The sequence below is a fragment of the Neoarius graeffei genome, chromosome 1 (genome assembly GCF_027579695.1).
Source record: "Neoarius graeffei isolate fNeoGra1 chromosome 1, fNeoGra1.pri, whole genome shotgun sequence".
Lineage (NCBI taxonomy): Eukaryota > Metazoa > Chordata > Actinopteri > Siluriformes > Ariidae > Neoarius > Neoarius graeffei.
In genome coordinates, this window is record NC_083569.1 from 61,409,891 (window position 1) to 61,423,769 (window position 13,879).

The 13,879-nt window shown below is 38.6% G+C and overlaps 1 protein-coding gene across 8 annotated transcripts in view; it reads left to right on the forward strand.

The window, feature by feature from the left end:
- The first annotated feature begins 3,702 nt into the window (after nucleotides 1-3,702).
- The window catches only part of dysf (dysferlin, limb girdle muscular dystrophy 2B (autosomal recessive)), a 151,934-nt gene continuing 141,757 nt past the window's right edge, over nucleotides 3,703-13,879 (forward strand). For 6 of the 8 annotated variants that reach the window (XM_060936077.1, XM_060936013.1, XM_060936021.1 and 3 more), the window contains exon 1: nucleotides 11,093-11,417. In XM_060936077.1, the coding sequence (XP_060792060.1) occupies nucleotides 11,324-11,417 (94 nt within the window). In that variant the 5' untranslated portion in view covers nucleotides 11,093-11,323. Of the gene's footprint in view, nucleotides 3,992-11,092; nucleotides 11,418-13,879 lie in introns of those variants that run through there. The other 2 variants (XM_060936039.1, XM_060936048.1) reach the window with 2 other exon arrangements.

Here is a 13,879-nt window from a genome sequence, read left to right on the forward strand (position 1 = left end):
GTGTGTAGACTTTTTACATCCACTGTATATTGTAACAGTATATTACACGGCTGCGCGAAGATATGACGTTTATCTTCAAGTGGTTATTGTACATATCATGAGTGAGCGAAGCGAATGAATGATGTATTTTTCAACACGAGAAGATAAACTTCATAACTTCGCACGACTGTGTAATGTTCTTGATATTATATGGACGCATCCACAAAAAATATGCAAGTTAATCAAAAGAATTTTCATTTTGAACCAGTTCTCCATTTTGACAGTGCGTGTCTAGTCAGTGGGAAAACACTGGGAGTGACATCATCGGAGTGAACTATCTGGAAATATGTCACTCAGATCCATGATGTATTTTGTATGAAAAATGTGCGTTTTTCAACATGAGATCAACTTCATATCGTTAAGTGATAGTCTTTTTATTATATAGACACATTCACAAACAAAAAGTACCCAAATTTATTAAAACAATTCATCAATTTCCTCACAAGTGACATCTAGAGAGTTATGTCACGGTTTTGGTTCTCCATGTCCCAGATGTAGCTCATATGAAAAATATGAGTGGTGTATTTCCCAGTAAAGCACCCATTTCCATACAATATCTAACAATTATTCGCCAAAGGTGAAGTGAATATCAGTGAATAATAACCAAGACAAAGTCAAATTCACCAATATTCACTGAGTCTGAGGCAGATACTTGTTTTAGTATAAATACTGTACACAGGTGATTATTTAAAAAAAAACTGTATTAAAAATAATTTATTTCAATCTTTAAAGGGGCATGCAAATGTAATAACGGCGTGATGCAGACTTGTGCCAGTTATCTATGCCGACTCACATAAAATACTTTGTTTTGAAACGGATAAAATAAACCCCAATTCCACCTTACCTTTGAATAGTTTTAGACCAAACTTTGTAACATCTTTAGTGCTTTTAGGAACAGCATTTTCTTTCATAATTTCTAATTTTGATTGATTGATTGCTTTATTCTGAACAGTAAAGGAGAAGGATATATATAAAAAAATACAATAATCAAAACATCGTCATAAACAAACAGAATAGCGTAGCCACAAGGCAGTAATAGAATAGAATAGAATAGAATGCCTTTATTGTCACTATACGCATGTACAATGAGATTAAAGCATCTCCAACAGCAGTGCAAACAGCGTGGAGAGAGAGAGAGAGAGAGAGAGGAAGGGGAAGGAAAAAGGGGGGAGTGTGTAAGGGGGGTAAGGTGCACAGTCTGAGGTGTATGTGCTGTGTTACACATTATGGAGTGAGGTATTGCACATATAAAGTATTGCACAGAGACAGTCACATTATAAATTATTGCACGAGAGAGTCACATTATAAGATAAAATATTACACATTATGAAGTATTGCAAGGTAAGGTAAGGTGCACAGACTTGAGGTGTATGTGCTGTGTGTAAGCTGCACAGTCCTGAGGTGTATGTGTTAATACACCTCAGGACTGTGCACCTTCATAACATAATAATGTTCAGAAAGGATTAGGAAGAAGTAAATAACTTATCAAATCCTAACCCTCTATACCACCACTAATCAAACGTCACTTTCCGCCATAATAAACTATATATACAAAAGAAAACAAAAGCAACAAACAAAAAAGAAAACATACCAAGACATACCAACATGGTATAATATCGACCAAATCAAATCATATATACAGATACTTACCGGTATGTTATGCATATATACACACATACAGTACATATATACAGTACATACATATACACATACCTATAACTATATACAAAATACAAGAAGAGCAGTCACAGACTTACTCTCAATTTCATCATCACCTATATAGTCTGCCTGTCCTCATTCTCATATATTTTTAGTAACATGTTTTTATATAATTTTTTAAACAGTTTTATGTTGGTGCAATTTTTGAGTTCATTATCCAGACCATTCCACAATTGCACCCTGCAGACTGTTATGCACATACTTTTCATAGTTGTTCTAACATTTACTCTCTTAAAATTCATTTCCCCTCTCAGGTTATACCCACCCTGCCTTTCCATAAACATATTTTGTACCTCACCAGGAAGAAGGTTATGTCTTGCTTTATACATAATTTGTGCAGTCTTGTGTTTAACCAGATCAGTGAATTTCAGAGTGTGTGCTTTTACGAATAATGCGTTTGTATGCTCAAGATATCCCGTATTATTGACGATTCTTATTGCTCTTTCTTGTAATGTGCATAACAGCTACAGGTTAGATTTGTAGGTATTACCCCATATCTCCACACAGTAGCTCAGATATGGAAGTATGAGTGCATTATACAGAGTATGTAGTGATTTATAGTCCAGAATGTGTCTTGATTTCCCCAAAATTGCAGTAATCTTTGCTATTTTTGCTTTAACATGATTAATATGTGGTTTCCAGCAGATTTTGTGATCAACAATCACACCCAGAAATTTTATTTCATAAACTCTTTCTATGGTTATGTTGTCAATTTTCAATTCAACTTGAGGGTTCGACTTATATTTTCCAAATAACATAATCTTTGTTTTACTCAAATTCAATGACAATTTGTTTACATTAAACCACCTTTTTAATTTATTCGTTTCGGTTGTGATTGTCTCCATAAGCTGCTGTGCATTGTCCCCGGCGCAAAAGATGTTTGTATCATCGGCAAATTAAATGCATTTCATTATACATGATACATTACATAAGTCATTAATATACAATATAAACAGTTTAGGACCTAAGACAGACCCTTGCGGTACTCCACATGTTATGGGCAAATAATCAGATGTGTGATCTCCAGTTTTTACAAATTGCTGCCTGTTGCTTAAGTAGCTCTTCACCCAGTCCAAACCAACCCCTCTGATACCATACCTCTCTACTTTGTTGAATAGAATGTCATGATTTATTATGTCAAATGCTTTCTTTAGATCTATAAAAATTCCCATAACATGTTTTTTATTGTCTATACCATTTGTGATTTTCTCGATAAGTTCCATTAATGCCAGGGTTGTTGATCTGTCTTTCCGGAATCCGTATTGACTGTCAACTAAAAGTTTGTGTTTTTCAATGAAGTTGTCTAGTTTTGCTGTGAACAGTTTTTTGAGGATCTTGGAGAACTGAGAGAGTAAAGAAACTGGTCTGTAATTTGTGTAATGGTGTCTATCCCCACATTTATATAAAGGTATAAATTTAGCTATTTTCATGTTGTTTGGAAATTTACCAGATTGAAAAGATATATTACATATGTGAGTAAATGGTTCTGCAATTTCTTCAATAACTTTTTTTATTAAACTCATATCAATATCATTCCAGTCAGTGGAGGTTTTGCTTTCACTTCTCCTTACAATGTCTATGACCTCTTTTATGCCAACTGCACCAAGTTCCATTTTTTCCTCATTTATGGTGACAAAGTGATTGGCTGCCATTTTGCCGAGTCATTCGAGGTGATTATCGAGAAATAGTCTGAATCTCTCGACCAATCAGTGAGTGTGATTTTCTATAATCACCTGCGTATTTATACTAAATACCTGTATTGTGATTTAATACTTATAGCCATTACTTTATTCTTATATTTTTTTCTGTGTTTGAAAAGTGTTCTTTGCCTTTAAGGAGAATACTGTCTATGATTGAAGGGTCAGCGTGTGTGATGGTGTGTGTATGCATGAGTCAGGCTCTCCAACTTTCTCTCTCTCTGTGTGTGTGTACTGGCAGCAGTAGGCTGCTATCCCAGATGCAGACTCCTCTCTTCTCTCTCACTTTCTCTTCTTCTTTCCCTCACTCCTCCTCACTCCTCCTGCTGTCTGCTTAAGGAATCATCCAGGCTGCTCTTTATCCTGACTCATAGTGTCCTCGCCTCTGGGGTGTGTTTGACTAGTGTGGGGTAGTGGATGTGGACAGGGCTGGTGCTGCTGTCTCCTCATGCTGCGTGTGTTTATCCTTTGTGCCCAGAATGTGCTGACGCACGACGAGGACATCACAGATGCCTACTGCTGTGTCACATATGAAGGTAGGGATGAGGGTCCAGGGAAAGGGGCTACAGCATTGACTTGGAAGTCAATTTATAAACTGCTGGCAGCAACAATTTCTAGCATTTTGCTTTATTCATTCTGTCCTCCTGTGGGTCTATGATGTCCCCTGTCTCTGTGTGTCTGTGTTCATGTGCCCACACTTCAGCAGCTGAAGTTATTATTGGAAAAACAGACTCTCTCTCTCTCTCTTTCTCCATCTGGGGCATGCAGGGGAGTCCTGTTACATCGTCGCTGTGCGCATGTGTCCGTTTCGTTCAGCAAGGCACTGTGTTTATAAGAAGTGCTCTGTCATCACACTTTGGGGCCTGTGTGGTAGTCACTCCTCTCTGGGTGCTTTATCCTGTGCGCTGGACCAGAGAAATGTTAGACAACAATGACTCTGTTTGTTTAACATCAGTCTTACTTTCACATTTTAACTTCTCCAGATATTTATTTGCTAATGTTAAAGTGCCATTCCACCATTGGATGTATTCTTTGGCATAAAATACAATATATTTTGACAACATATATAAATGGTATCACTAGACAGAGAAATCTTTTAGCTTCAAAATGATATATCAAACATAATTTTTTGACAACGACAAGTATATTAATTTTGCGACCAAAGTCACCTACCCTTTTAATTTCCGCGCGTGATGTCATCGGCAGGTTCCCCTTCTTGTGTACCACGTGACGTGCGACGTGGCACAGATTATCAGCAATGGCGGATAGAACGCGATAAAAATAATACCAATAAATCTAGCTAATACCAATAAATCTAGCTAACTGAAAGATTAACTCAAAATTTTTCGCAATTTTTTTGGCCCCCATATACGAGGAGAAATGACTCTCTCACTTTGGGGGTTTCCTGGTCTAAAAATAGACCGACACGTGGTACACAAGAAGGGGAACCTGCCGATGACATCACGTTTCACTACCGCGCGGAAATTAAAAGGGTAGGTGACTTTGGTCGCAAAATTAATATACTTGTTGTTGTCAAAAAATTATGTTTGATATATCATGTTGAAGCTAAAAGATTTCTCTGTCTAGTCATGTTGTCATAAAATATATTGTATTTTATGCCAAAGAATACATCCAATGGTGGAATGGCACTTTAAGGAATCTGCAGGTAAAATATGTGTAGCCTAGTAGATTTTGTCTGTACAATGAGACAAATGTACTGTACCAAATTTGTCCACTCTTTAGCATACTTATAGCATTCATTCATCATAGAAGACCCTTATCTTGAAACAAGCGTAATATCACATTTATTTTCATCCTAGCCCATGAGCTGGTATGACACCCACATGCACCCTCAAGCTGGAACCACACACACACACACACACACACACACACACACACACACACACACACACACCTCCCCAAAACCCTCTAGTTGCGTTGTTAATGAAAACGGACATTGTTCTTAAAAGAGCATTGAAGAGATTTCTTCAGTTTTCATTTGTTCCCTTTCCCTCCTCCTCTATATCTTAGTACACAGGAACTGAATCCTGACCTCTCTCTGTATTTGAGACTGGTTTTGACTATCGAGCTAATTGAATTAGCAGCGGACATGTGAATAAATTGTAAGCTGATGGAATCATGACTGCTTCCCAGTAACGGTAGCAAGAGTTAATAAATGAAGCCTTGAGAAATGCTGAATCATGCCTCTAAAAGATAATAATGAGAGAGGATTTTTATTTCAGAATTAAAGTAGATGTATGAAACAAAATGAAGCCTTGAGAAATACTGATTCATGCCTTTAAAATATAAGAATAAGAGTGGGTTTTTATTTGAGGATTAAAGTAGATGTATGAAACAAACAACTCCATATTTCAACTCCTTTTATTTTGATGTGCAGTTTGATCTTAAATTTTCAATGTTTAATTTGAGTTTTAAACAATATATGATAAGTATTTTATTTTATTTTCAAAGAAAACAACACCATTTTTCTTCTTATTAATTTCATTTATGGGATGGTTAATTCTATTCATGGTCAAAAATTTACTTACTCACTTATCTGTACATTGAACAATTACCTAATCTTGACACGGTGGTGTAGTGGTTAGCGCTGTCGCCTCACAGCAAGAAGGTTCTGGGTTCGAGCCCAGCGGCCGATGAGGGCCTTTCTGTGTGGAGTTTGCATGTTCTCCCCGTGTCCGCGTGGGTTTCCTCCGGGTGCTCCGGTTTCCCCCACAGTCCAAAGACATGCAGGTTAGGTTAACTGGTGACTCTAAATTGAGCGTAGGTGTGAATGTGAGTGTGAATGGTTGTCTGTGTCTATGTGTCAGCCCTGTGATGACCTGGCGACTTGTCCAGGGTGTACCCCGCCTTTCGCCCGTAGTCAGCTGGGATAGGCTCCAGCTTGCCTGAGACCCTGTAGAACAAGATAAGCAGCTACAGATAATGGATGGATGGATGGACATAATGGAGTAAATCTCCTGAATCCAGATTCACTTTTGCACTTGGTTCTTTGTTGTTGCAGCTTGTACTGTGGGTGTGGGGGTTTATTGAGATGTGAAGGTTGTAGGGTACATACTGTAGAGCAACAGTGTAGTTCTCAAGTTCATTGCCCCCTCTATTGATCTGCATCACTGGACTTCTCGATTGTGTAATTATTTTAGTGTTATTTGGAAATCAGCCTCATAACATTAACTTTGACCCATAGCTTAGACTAGACAACAGTTTGTTCTGATATTTGTGTTGAAGCAACAGTTTTTAATTATTATATTTGCAGTAAATGTACAACCCCAAATCAGAAAAAGTTGGGACGGTTTGGAAAATGAAAGTAAAAAAAGAAAGCAGTGATTTCTAAATTTACTTCGACTTGTATTTCATTGCAGTCAGTACAAACCCCAGATATTTTATGTTTTGTCTGGTCAACTTCAGTTCATTTGTTAATATACATCCATTACTGCACTTCAGACCTACAACACATACAAAAAAAAAATGGGATGGGGCAATTTAGGGCTAGTAATGAGATAAAACAATTAAATAATGATGTGATTTGGTACAAAATCAGTATCCAGGAAATACCTAGCCTTTAAGGAGCTAAGATGGGCCAAGGATCTCTAGTTTGTCAACAAACTAGGGTTAGTGGTCGCCAGTGTCCTGTTTTACACCGTGGTGTGCTGGGGGGGGGCAGCACATCCAAGAAGGACACACAGGCTGGACAAACTGATCAGGCGGGCCGGCTCTGTGGTCGGCATGAAGCTGGACTCTCTGGTGACGGTGGCAGAGAAGAGGTCTATGGACAAACTATTGAACATCATGGACGATGCCAGTCACCCTCTGCACACCGTCATCAGCAACCAGAGGAGCCTGTTCAGTGACAGAATGCTCCTTCCCAAGTGCAGGACGAACAGACTCAAAAACTCCTTTGTCCCTCACGCCATCAGACTGTACATCTCCTCTCTGGGGGGGAGGAGGGGTAACAGGAGGACAGAGGACGGGAAGGAGCAGTAGCCTAGCCTTACAATAAGCAATACTGGACAATGTGCAATATAATGTGCAATACCTCTTCTGGTGGACTTTTTTTCCCTTCCTCTTCCCCATATTTATTCTTATTCTTTTTTATATTTGTATATGTAAATATCTAATTTAATTTAATTTAATTTATCTAGAAGTTTTTCTCTATTTCTATTCTCTGTTTAGCCTGTAATGATGCTACTGGAATTTTAATTTCCCTGAGGGAACCCTCCCAAAGGGATCAATAAAGTTCTATCTAATCTAATCTAAATGCATGAGAAAATTATTAAAATGTTTATAAACTTTGTATTCTCAATATAGTTAACAGTTATTCCATTAAACTGAGTCAGATATGCGCTGATAGCCGACGAGGCACATAGTGCCAACTTGGCTATAAGCCATATATGACGAGACTGAGTGGAATAACTGTTTTATTTTATCCACATTCATTGGATTTTGAGAAACAGAGCATTTTTATTTTTATTTTTGCAAATTCAATAAATAAAATCTTTATACAAAATATCTGACAAAATCATTCTGCTGAGAATGTAAACAAACCGGCAAAATAACAGTAGCAATTTGTGAAAAATTGTATAATAATAATAATAGAAAAATAAAAAAGATACGTTCTTACCATCAAATACTTTTATTCCATATTTTGTTGCTTTTTTTTGTTTTGAGTAGAGTTTTTATTTCATCCTTGGTTGGTTCAGTAACACAGTCCACCATTTTCTTCTTCTTTAGGGTTTTTGGCAGTTTGGCACCACCAACTGGGCTGGAGTGTGAAACAGGAGAGTGGGGAGGGGACTATTTTTTTTTAGCCATTTCTGTTTCCTTTAAATACTTGATAACAATGTGATATATCTAACTTGATGTGCTCTACCATATTGTTTTTCTCTACTCACTGTATATGAGCTGATATCCTAGTAGTAGAGTAGCCAATCAGAGTGCACAATTGCTCATATCCAGTGAATGTGGATAGAAAAATATTGGATATTTCACCCTTTACAGTATATAATATCGTTAAATGATTCAAGGAATCTGGAGGAATTTCACTGAAACACCTGTGATCTCTGATCCTTCAGATGGCACTGTATCAAGAACCGTCATTCATCTATAGCTGATATAACCACATGGGCTTGGGATTACTTTGGCAAACCTTTGTCAAGCACTACAATACAGAGTTACATCCAAAAATGCCAGTTAAAACTTTAATGTGCAAAAAGGAACCCTTATGTTAACTGTGTCCAGAAGCACCATCGACTTCTCTGAGCTCATGGTGTCTGGGAAGCCTGGAAGCATGTACTGTATTGTGGTTAGACATTATCTACAAATACTGAGGTATCTGGAATCATGCGACTTCTCGATGAAAAATTTTTTTTTTTCAATTTCAGTTCTGTTCCACAATTTCAGTTCTGCAAGTTTCACCTCATAGTTACATATTAATAAAAACTAGATATTCAGATCCTCATATGGTCCCATGTGAACTGAAACATTCACTAGTGCTTACAGATTCTGTATTATTATTATTATTATTATTATTATTATTATTATTATTATTGTTGTTGTTGTTGCATAACATGTGTCTTAAAGGTAATTCTGAGGCAGTAAAACAATCTGCCTAATGTCCTTGTTAGGTAAAGATTTTCATAAAGAAAGACCCATGGCAACATGAACACAAAGCTTGAATATAACCATAAATCCTGAGGTGATAATAAACAAGGCAAGGCAAGGCAAGTTTATTTATATAGCGCATTTCATACACAGTGGCAATTCAATGTGCTTTACAGAGGTAAAGGCAAAACAGTAAACAATAGAAAATAAAATTACATAAAATAAAGGGGGAAGAAGAGAGAAAGTTCAGTAAAAACAGCAGAGTGAAATGGAATAAAAGTTAAGTAAAGTTTAAAACATGTAAAGATGATGATATTAATCACTTAGCAGAAAGCATCTGAGAACAGCTTGGTTTTTAGTCTAGATTTGAAGCTGCCAACAGCAGGAGCATTTTTGATGTCCTCTGGCAGTTGGTTCCATAGCTGTACTGCATAGTAGCTAAAAGCTGCTTCACCACACTTTGTTTTAACAACAGGTTTTACCAGTAAATTTTGCTGCTGCGATCTGGTAGATCTGATTGGGTTAGGCCGCTGCAACATATCAGAGAGGTAATTGGGCCCTGTACCATTTAGAGATTTCTACACCAGCAGCAATGCTTTAAAGTCAATTCTGTAGCTTACTGGGAGCCAGTGAAGGGACCTTAGAATTGGAGTAATGTGCTATGTTCTTTTTGTTCGTCTGAGAACCCTCGCCGCTGCATTTTGAACCAGCTGAAGTCGTTTGATGGTCTTTTTTGGCAGGCCTGTGAAAAGGCCATTGCAGTAATCAACCCTACTAGAGATGAAGGCATGTATAAGTTTTTCCAGATCATTTTTTGACATAAGTCCTCTTAGTTTGGAAATGTTTTTTAGGTGATAAAATGCCGATTTAGTGATTGCTTTCATGTGACTGTCAAAGTTTAGCTCACTGTCAATGAAAACACCAAGATTTTTAACCATATCTTTTGTTTTAATCCCCTTTGTATCAAGAATAGTGGTAATCCTGAGTCTTTCATCTTTTTCCCAAATAGAATTACTTCTGTTTTATCTGTGTTCAGCTGAAGAAAATTTTGTGACATCCAGTTGTTGATTTGGTCGATACACTGGTAGAGACATTCAAGGGGGGCATAATCATTAGGTGATAGAGCAAAATAAATTTGGGTGTCATCTGCATAGCAGTGATACAAAATTGAGTTGTTCTTGATAATTTGTCCAAGTGGGAGCATATAAAGGTTGAATAGTAATGGTCCAAGGATCAACCCCTGGGGGACACCACAGGTCAAGGACATTGATGTTGAGGTACAATTTCCCATGGTAACAAAGAAGCTTCTATCTTTTAAGTATGATTTTAACCAATTGATAACTTTACCAGTCAACCCAACCCAGTGTTCAAGTCGATATAGCAGTATGTTGTGATCAACAGTATCAAAAGCTGCACTGAGGTCCAGTAACACCAGGACCGATGTTTTGCCTGCATCAGTATTAAGACGTATGTCATTTATAACTTTAATATAGTATATTTAATGTATAGTTTGAGTGATTTTCTTTTGCAGCACCAGGTGGTGCTCCTTATCTGAACAAATTCTTTCGCCCATGAAGGGCCTGGCACACCATAAACAAATACAGGATGTATAGTTATCATTTAATTCCTGCAGCATTCTCAAACCATGGTCAAATATTCACAGATATCAGTTCAATCATCATCATCATCATCATCATCATCATCATCAACTTTAAGAGCAAAATGAAATGTTTTATTAATCAGTAGAGAAAATCTTTGAGCATCTGAAATGATCAACTGTGAGCCATTTACTTATGTTCACTTAATTTGTGAGCCTTTTTGTTATTGCTATTATTAAGTGGTCCATGTGGGTTGTGTCTGCAACCTCTACCATCCAGGAAAAAAAAAACAGGCAGAGGGGGAAAGAGAGAGACAGGACAAAGCAGCAGGAAATGTTAAGATTTCCTCTCAACACATGGGCTGGGTTACTGGAGTGGGGCGTCTGGTTTAAAGTGAGTTAGCTGTGTATGTCTCAGCAAGTTCCCACTGACTTTTTCACTGTCAGAGGAGGTAGCACCAGAGCACTGGGAAGTATTCACAATCTACTTAATCAAGTTGTACATGTAGAGGATTTTCATTCTGGACGCTCACTGTGAGAAGTGACTGTGCACATACAGTATCTCAATACTTGCTGCGTGTGGATTTTTCTGTGATGTGTGGAGTATCTGCCAGTCTGTTGGAAGGTTAAGTTGTACAGTTACTGTAGCAACATGCTGAGGTGTGTGCTCCAGAGAGCGACTCACCTGAAGAATGTGGAGAAAGGGGAGCGGCAAAGTGACCCGTTAGCCAGCATCACATTTCGAGGTAAGACGTGTAGAATGGACCGTGGTGGAAAAAGCTATGAATATTTTAATTTATGGGAAGGGAAGCATGGTGTCATGGAGGGTAGCATTGCCATGAGTATGTCGGGTGAGGAGTTCTCACTGTGACTGAGGGTTTTCTTTGGGTTCTCTGGTTTACTCCCACTGCCCAAAAAATATCCTGCTAAATGGATTAGCTCCACTAAATGGCCCCTAGGTGTGAATGAATGTGTCCATGGTGCACTGTAATGGACTAGTGTCCTATCCAGGGTGTATTTCTGCCTCATTCCCAGTGTTCCCAGGATAGACCCTGACTCCACCATAGCTCTGACTGAAATAAAGTGGTTACTGAAAATGAATGAATGAATGAATGAATGAATGAATGAAAAATCATTTATCAAAGGTTCCAGTGTATGTTCCAACTGCTGCATGTTACAATCGTGCAATATCAGTTATGACTGACATGAAACAGTTATGACTACAAACTATCCATGTCAATATGGTTTTGTTCTCAGTGGCAGCTCACTATAGACTAGCAGAACAGGGATGTTCTCATCAGGAATGCTCCTGATGAGTCGAACTGGCAACGTGCCTCTTCTTATGCTATACAAATCAATGAGATGCGATGCTATAACACAATACAGAATAACAGCAGAGTGCCTCTTGGTTCAGTTCCAGTGGAATGAATGAGTAACATGGGCTCTAGTTAGCCACTTTTTTTTTGCACTTATACGATGATTGGTAGTTCCTGTCATTGTGTTCTATTTCCTGTTCTTACTTGTGTGGATGAGAGTATAGGACAGGGTGTTTTCATACTCAAATTCAAATAGCAGCTCTCTCCTTGAGATTACAGGATCTTCTAAATCCAGATTCACTTTTGCACTTGGTTCTTTGTCGTTGCAGCCTGTACTGTGGGTGTGAGGGTTCATTAAGATGTGAAGGTTGTAGGGTACATAGAGCAATAGTGCACTTCTCGAGTTCACTGCCCCTCTCTGTTGACCTGCATCACTGGACTTCTTGATTGTGTCTCATCTCATCTCATTATCTGTAGCCGCTTTATCCTTCTACAGGGTCGCAGGCAAGCTGGAGCCTATCCCAGCTGACTACGGGCGAAAGGCGGGGTACACCCTGGACAAGTCGCCAGGTCATCACAGGGCTGACACATAGACAAAGACAACCATTCACACTCACATTCACACCTACGGTCAATTTAGAGTCACCAATTAGCCTAACCTGCATGTCTTTGGACTGTGGGGGAAACCGGAGCACCCGGAGGAAACCCACGCGGACACGGGGAGAACATGCAAACTCCGCACAGAAAGGCCCTCGCCGGCCCCGGGGCTCGAACCCAGGACCTTCTTGCTGTGAGGCGACAGCGCTAACCACTACACCACCGTGCCGCCTTCTTGATTGTGTAATTGTGTAATTTATATATAATATTTAGAAGTCAGCCTCTTTGACCCATAGGTGAGAACAGACAATAGTTTGTTCTGTTTAAGTAACTGTTTTTTAATTATTATATTTGCAGTACATGTATGTGTGGCATGCTGGGAAAACCCACTGGAAGATGCTGTGGCTGAATTCTGGAATAAATAAATAAATAAATAAATAAATAAATAAATAAATTTTCTGGCAGTAAAAACCCAAAAATATTTTATCAAAACAATGCGGAAATGTTTTCATTTCAGTTATTTTATAACCTTGCATTGCATCTATGAGTAAAGCTCATGTTGGGTAATTAAAGAGATGGTTAATCACTATGTCTTAAGAAGTCCAAGACTAAGCTAGGTGTGATTGCCTCACTCAGCGAATGTCAGGCAGTGATTAAGTTGTTGGATAGCTGCATTCCATAGTGAAATGGACATCATTAATTCAGAATAATTCGTAATCAGTTTGTACTGAGATACCAAGTAACATCTCTTTATTTAAAATCAAATAAAGAGACATTAACTAAAAAGAAACATAGCCAACAAATAAGAACTCCATCCATCCATTATTCGTAACCGCTTATCCTGTGTAGGGTCACAGGCAAGCTGGAGCCTATCCCAGCTGACTATGGGCGAAAGGCGGGGTACACCCTGGACAAGTCGCCAGGTCATCACAGGGCTGACACATAGACACAGACAACCATTCACACTCACATTCACACCTACGGTCAATTTAGAATCACCAGTTAACCTAACCTGCATGTCTTTGGACTGTGGGGGAAACCGGAGCACCCGTAGGAAACCCACGCGGACACGGGGAGAACATGCAAACTCCACACAGAAAGGCCCTCGCCGGCCACGGGGCTCGAACCCGGACCTTCTTAAGAACTCAGTAATGATTAATCAGTAATTATTTCTGTCAGTACAGAGAGAGATCAGCTGAGTGAATAGATGATGATGATGAAGCTTGTATTTAAATGCTGTGAGTGACTTTTACCTCAGGTGATGAGACAGACTGAAGTATATGACGCTGGTAATC